This window comes from Vespa crabro, chromosome 11 (assembly GCF_910589235.1).
Source record: "Vespa crabro chromosome 11, iyVesCrab1.2, whole genome shotgun sequence".
NCBI classification, from domain to species: domain Eukaryota; kingdom Metazoa; phylum Arthropoda; class Insecta; order Hymenoptera; family Vespidae; genus Vespa; species Vespa crabro.
The window spans coordinates 7,304,255-7,311,754 of record NC_060965.1 but is presented as its reverse complement, the minus strand read 5'-3'; the positions used below and the strand labels follow the sequence as shown (position 1 = coordinate 7,311,754).

Below are 7,500 nucleotides of genomic sequence, written 5' to 3'. Positions count from 1 at the left end.
CGACATGCCGGTGATCCATGATAATATTCAATGTAAATCAACGATGCATAGCACGTCATCGGAAGACATAACGAGAACAAGAAAAAAAAAGAGAGAGAGAAAAGAAAGAGAGAGGTAGAGGAAGAAAAAGAAAGAGAAGGACCTTTCCAATTGGTAGTACCCGTAATTAGAATAGCTAAGCACGCAACTCTTTCTCTCTCTCTCTCTCTCTCTCTCTCTCTCTCTCTCTCTCTCTCTCTCTCTTTCTCTTTATTTCTAATCGTAGAACTCTTTTCAACAGCTAAATATATTCCTCTTATTTACTTCCATTTAAATAACATGTTTCATACGTTTCGTCAACACAGATATTAATTAATATTATTTTCAAAAATCTTTATTAATTATTCTATAAAGTAGTTTAACTTCTGTTACTCATTCGCCATTATCTAGTCATTTATCATCATTTTTTTCGTTTTCTCATATTAATTATTGAAATAAATTATATTGATATCACTCTCAAGTAATATTTTTTAACGACTTCAAATCCATCATCATCGTCATCAATTTTAATGAAGTAGAAAGAGAAGAAGAAGACTAAAAAGAGGAAGAAGAAGGTCATTCGTATACTTGATATGGTCAGAACCGAAGAAGAGGGTAACTTGACTTTAATCTCGATACAATATTAACGCATACGGAATGCGGTCAGAAACATTACATATGGAAACGTTCATTACGTTTTGCTGCTTTGAAGAAAATAGCGAAGGATATGTATATATAATACATTGTAAATCTCTTTGAATGATTTTATTCTCAGAATGTTCATGTTACTCATTGATCTTCGAAAGGTTTGAGAATAAGAAGAAATAAACAAAGAAAAAAGAGAGAAATGAAGAGAAGGAAAAAGACGTTCTTATTATTTATAAAATTATAATATATGTGTATGTATGTACGCTTATGCATGTGTGTCTAAAAGGATAATAATTGAAGACTGATATATTACAATAAAAATAACTTTTTGTTTATAAGGAAAAATTAAAGAAATATTCTCATCGTTTGCCAATGTATAATGTACAAAAATAATAATTGGAAACTTAATATTATAATAAATATATTTTCATTCATCAAAGAGAGAGAGAGAGAGAAAGAGAGAAACACACATACACACATAAATAGGCAAACAACAGTTAGAAAGATTTTTGTCATTTGCAAAAGTATAATATAAAAAAAAATAATAATTGAAAACTAACACGTGTGTGTGACAATAAAGATATCTCTTCGTTTGAAAAGCAGTCGATCTCTTATTCAACGTCGCCATTCAAAAGATATTCCTTTTTCTGCATTTGCTGTGGAAAATCAATAAACGCGCGCGTACACGACTAATGTATATGGTAAGCTATAAATACAAATTGTCATTCCGCGCGGTCGAGTTTCTGTAGCCATCAGAGAAGTTGTTCCTTTGAATTCCCTTTCGCCGAAGACATCCTTCGAAATAGTATATAGCGTAGATTGTAAAGTATCTGCCGAGTTATATTTCTATACAGGATGTTCCACTTTGATCGATTCCACGTGAGTATCATTGAGGGTTTTCAGAGATATCAACAATATTTATGTTATTATTTATGTCTTTGTATTTTTTAGCTGAGTTTTATACCTGATGTTTTTGGATATATGTAGGTTAATTTTATATATATATATATATATATATATATATATATATATATATAGTTTAATTTTCAATTTCTTTGCTTTTCATCTAAATAAATTCGTTTACTTTAATCTAAAAATGTTTAATTTATTATTAAGAAAAAGTAGAAGAATTTCGAATGTTGAATTTCATTTTATATCCATTTTCTTTTCTTTTTTCTTTTTTTTTTTAATAACAAATTAAATCTTTTAACAGTTTCAGTCTATCTTTCTCTGTCTTTTTCCAGGTGGAAAATTTTCCACGAAAGACATTACGTGGGTGTCGATACAATTCGTATACTTCGTGAAATGATTTCGAATGAAATTGGTTGGAATAACAATCAAACGAAGCAGCTCGTATTCTCGAACGGCGAAGAAAAACAAAGGAATCGTGCTTATCGTAACACGATCGGCATCGTAAACGGAACAATGAATTTCTCTATCGTGAAGTATATCTTCTGACGTAACGAGTATAAAATACGAGACAACTGGTTCACAAATTTGATGTATCTCTTCAAATTAAAGTCCTTCACACATGTATCAACGTAAAACAAAAGACGTAAAAAAAAATTTTATAAGGATGAAATTTTTACGGCATATGTCTTATGTTCAATCAATCACATACCCTTCCCTGCATTAAACCTGATATTTGAATTTTTATAGATCCAACACGATAACAATATACAGATTTAAATATTATGTACCTATACATTGCAATAGAAATTTTCAAAAGAGCATTTGTGTTTTCGTTTAATAAAATGTTAATCCTATTAATAGAAAAACAAAGATGCAGAAGGCAACAATTAACACTTAAGAATGATATTTACGCGCTATTTTTTTATGATCATCTTTTATTGATCAAAATTTATGTCTTACGGCAGTTTTATGTGATGGCATTTACATACTACGATTTACATTTTACGTCTTATGTATTACATCAATGCATATGTGAACATCTTTAACATCAGAATTTTGTTTAAAGTTCATCATGTACATATATATCTATGATCATTAATTCCTTGGTCCCTATGGTATTATCTTATAGCGAAAAATATCAATATATTTCTGTAATGTTTATATCTAACGAAAATATGACAAGCCAATGAAATATATCTAGAAACAAGCAATATGCCAATAATAACAATTTTCTCATCGATGACAATTTGTAAATAAACAAGTCTGAAAACTGATTGTTAGCTTTCTCTCTCTCTCTCTTTCTTTTTCTATAGAGATATTAAACATCCATTATGTAAATTATTATAAAATAAATGATTGAATATGTAATAAATCTAGGAATCTTTTATGTATATCTATATATACAGGGTTTTCCGTAACTTCGTAGAATCACTTCGGGAATGATTCTGTACATGAAAACAATTAAAAAAGTTTATATAAATATACGCCATACTTAATCTTGTTTTCAATTAATAACGAGTTTTATATTAGAATAATTCTATCGAAAAATGGAAGTAGCTGAATTAATTTCATCTACTTATTTATAAACAGAGCTTAATATCTGATGTTAAATAAAGTGATTATAATTTGCGAAGTTATTTGAAATTTATCGTGTACAAAATGTCATTTGATTTACAATGTTAAAATACTTCACGTGAGAATTGAACAAGACTACCTGAAAATACGAATAATTTCTAGAGAAATGGAGAAGGTAAGACAATCAATGATAAAATGTCTCCAATCTTATATTTAGATTCAAAGAGATTATTTTATACACCTTTTCAGCCAAGGTCAACAGAGATAGTATATTGAAAAAGATATTGCTATAATTCTAAAACAAGATCAAATAGAGCATGTATAAAGTTTTTTTATTGCTTTAATGTGAAGAATCTACCATCAGAACGGTTCTTCGAAGCTACAGGACATTCTGTATATATATATATATATATATATATATATATATATATATATATATATATATATATATATATACACGGAGAGAGAAAATTTATATTATATAAACTCTTCTAATCACTTATTTATTTTATAATAATTCACATAATGGATATTTAATACCAATCTGACTTGAAAATCACACATTTGTTGACAAATTACTTTCGTTTTTCATTATTTTTAAATGATCATAATGACGAGAAAACTGTTCTCATTAGTTTTTCATATCTTCATTACATAGAAACATCATTGTCACACGATCATATACGTATAACTGATAGAAATTATTATAGATAAATTATAAATTAATAACTTTGGATATATATGCATATCTATTTAACGAAAATATTAGGACGAATTACGATCTTCTATCCTTATAACGAAACCAAAATATATTACCAAATATTACTAAAAAATATTACAAAAGAAAATATATATATATTTTTATATATACATACATAATGAGGAGACTTAAGTATTCGACACAGTAGGAATAATTTTATATATATATTCTTATACACAAGCAATAAAAATAATTCAATAAACTCACCCTGCCACTACTGTCAGTCATATTAACGTCGACATCACACAAGTCAGATTTGCGAGCACGCATCACGACTTCTTTCAAAATCGTGTCGTCGGCTTCCATAGCAGCCCTCAAGAGGGCTTTGGGGCCCTCCGAGGGTATTTCCCACGAAGGTGGCACTTTTGTTTTGATAATCTCTTCGCGAGTGGCACGATCTGTCGTTTGATAGAATAAATTTTAGAAAATAATGGATGAACGAAGTTTAAGATAGGATTAGTTAAAACGTTATGTGTTACACGTATTTTGTATACCATAAATTATTGCATTTTAAGTTTGAATAAGATTCTATTCTTAGTTAATCAGCTGTAAATTTTCAATGTTCCATACAGAAATAGTACAAATTTATATAAAAAAGTAAGAACGTATTGTGTAGATTGCGATAATCAGCAATATTTTTCTTTATACTGTCTTAATATAATTTATTCCAAAATTCAATTTTTTTTAAATATTATTTTCGTCAACTTTGAAATAAGCGGAAACAAATGAACTCTATCGTTATATTCGAAATAATAATTTATATGGATATTTATAAATATATAAATATGAATTTTTTGTATTCATAGTTTCATTATTCTATTTATAACAGAAATGAAAATGGTTAATAACAATTATTTTACATTGTTATTTAGTTATTTTTTATTCAAAGGTATTTATCTTATGATAATTAATTAGTTAACTATATCATCGTAACTATCAACACATTGAAGACATAGACAAAAAATATATTTTAAAAATCATCAATCTAATGACTTCTTTGTACTAGATAATATAATAAAAGCACGAAAGAGACACGTAGTTACCTTGAAGAACGCCCTTGTGGTAGACCTTGACCTCGTGAATAGTTGGCTTACGATAGGATGCTCGCTTCTTTTCAAAACTAGTATCCGAGCTGAAGGACACCGATTTTTTGACGTTAACCCCAACGTTTTTTTTCCAGCTAGTTGACAAATTCTGGGTGCTAGTCGATTGTCCTAACACCGGTCTGAGCTCGTTCTCGCTGTTATTTAAAATCGAAAAGTATCCTTTCAAAATAGAATATCTCGATCTATATCCATTTGATTTCGAAGATCCAGTAAATGAAGTAAAAGAATCTTCGGTAACGTTATCCCTCTTCTCAGTTGATCTATGACTCGTTTGAGTTAAACTCGCTAAAAAGGCTGATGATCTTTTCAATATACCTTCGTCGTGTCTTCTTTCGTCTTTCACAAGAGCTTTCTCCTTTCGCTGTAAACCTAATAAAAGAAGTATAAGATAAAATCTAATAAAAGGAGTATAAGATAAGAAGATTCAAAATCATTTTTATAAAAAAATAAAAAACTTTAGAAAGAATCTTACAATCCTTCAATTTTTTTATGGCGACCTTCAGAACCACGATGAACGAAATCAACCAATCGAAATCATGATTCAATGTGACAGAAGGTATGTATGCCATATCAATGACGTATGATGCAAGAGGATATATACGATGTTAAAAAATATTGCCGTAAGGAGTTACGCGTGAAAATCGTAAATCAAGTCTGCTTACGTTGACATATGTGTAGGGACATGTCTACATATGCACAGAGAGTTTTCTGTTAAAATATTGACTATTAATTAATCTAATCTTGTTATAACATTCTACTTTTTTCTTTACTTTACTTTGATTACAAACTGGTTAAGAGTCAAATGAAAATTGATAGTTTGCCAAACGAAAAGATAAATTTATGAGACCACGATACAGTAAAAATAAAACATCGTAAATATAAAAAAAATCAGTGAAGACAATACCTTCCTCAAGAATTGCTGGGACGGACACGGATTTAGCTAAAATTCGTGTACTACCATTGTAAGCTCGACCTTGTCTTGTGGTAGAGGGTTGTGATCTCTCAATGTCCTTTGACAAATATTTCCCAGTTAAATCTCTTTCGAGGAATACGGATGTACACGAATTTGACTCCTTCGCATAGATCTTGCTCGAGTTGACGAAAGACGCTCGTTTCTTCGGAATGTCCCTCGACGTCTCACCAACGGTGTAGTTATTTCGAGAAAGCTCGCCTCTGGAGGCAACGATGCTGTAATTGTTGACGACGTTGCTTGTCCTACGTGTCTTCTCGTTCTTCTGATAACTCTTCTGATAACCGTTCTGCTCTCCGTAAACGCGTCGAATTTTCTGTCACACAAACAGTTCAATAAATAATGATTAAGATCATTATTTTGAATGATCTAATAAACTTATTAATTCAATAAATATACTTAAATACGAAGTATTCGTATCAATTTTATAAGCTGGATATTTAATTAATATTACTATAATTTTTATTATTATTATTATTACTATTATTACTATTGTTATAATATACATATAATTTGAATATTTAATCATTTGAATTATTTAAATATTTAATAATACAAACTTCTATAGTTGTAATTTGAATAAAAGCCAATAATGAATTATAAATTTTATATTATTATATTATAAATTGGAATATTTAATTATTATATATATATATATATACATAATTTGAATATATATTATAATAATTCAAAATATTCTAATATTTAATGGTACGAACTTATAAAATTCTCAAACTTATGGAAACTTCGATACGGGTCAATAACAAATCATGATCATTTTTCGAACAAAAATGTTACTTCGTTAGAAAGTTAGCAAGTCTACCGTATCCAACAAAATTAACATGCAAAAGGGTCGCGATAAAAAGAGCGCAGCACTAGTTGATCGATGCAGGTATGCGTGCAGCGATTTCAACGACCTATTTTTTCTCTTTTACAACGTTGATAGGTCTTACGTTAGTTTAGGTAACTTAATTTCCTGGAAAAGAAAAAAACAAAAAATTCTTCGTTTTGTTTCAAAAAAACGTTAAACGATATAAACATTTCTTATTAATTGTATTAAATAACAGCGTTTTCTTTTTTTTCCGATTAATTAAAACTATTCTGTTAATAACGTCATATCATTGAAATAATTCAAAGTATTTTATTTTACTTCATTTACTTTCATTAAAACATTGTCCAAAGGATCGCTGATAAATATATATATATTTTCATTGCACGCAACACTGCACATTTGAAATTCGCGATTTTTTTTCTTTTCTTCTTTATCAAAATATCACCTTCGACGTAGAATCTTTTTTCTTTAAAAGTTTTTGACGAAACAAGCACTGATCTTCGTTGGATTTCTATCGGTACTCTTACGATCGTCTCGCAAGACGTATACACGAGTTCTAGCGGCTCTCTTTAAACACGCTATTTATATGTCGGTTAAGCTCTCGCGCCTCGGTCGGTGCCTCGTGTGCGCATAAACGTACGCACGACTGATTAACATATGTACGCATGTGTGCATGTAT

General features: G+C 29.2%; 1 protein-coding gene and 1 long non-coding RNA gene across 9 annotated transcripts in view; one reads left to right on the top strand and one right to left on the bottom strand.

Annotated features, from left to right (window-relative positions):
* The window catches only part of LOC124427930, a 3,977-nt gene extending 1,125 nt beyond the window's left edge, over positions 1-2,852 (top strand). The window contains exons 1-3 of one of the 2 annotated variants that reach the window (XR_006943048.1): positions 1-1,545; positions 1,618-1,649; positions 1,911-2,852. The exon at positions 1-1,545 is cut by the window's left edge and continues 1,125 nt beyond it. This is a non-coding gene — a long non-coding RNA (uncharacterized LOC124427930). The remainder of the gene's footprint in view (positions 1,546-1,617; positions 1,650-1,910) is intronic. The other variant, XR_006943047.1, reaches the window with a different exon arrangement.
* The window catches only part of LOC124427928, a 22,148-nt gene that overhangs the window by 7,250 nt on the left and 7,398 nt on the right, over positions 1-7,500 (bottom strand). For 6 of the 7 annotated variants that reach the window (XM_046971385.1, XM_046971388.1, XM_046971387.1 and 3 more), the window contains 3 exons: positions 5,924-6,305; positions 4,957-5,388; positions 4,121-4,311 (listed from right to left, as the gene is read on the bottom strand). In XM_046971385.1, the coding sequence (XP_046827341.1) occupies positions 4,121-4,311; positions 4,957-5,388; positions 5,924-6,305 (1,005 nt within the window). Of the gene's footprint in view, positions 1-4,120; positions 4,312-4,956; positions 5,389-5,923; positions 6,306-7,148; positions 7,390-7,500 lie in introns of those variants that run through there. The other variant, XM_046971390.1, reaches the window with a different exon arrangement.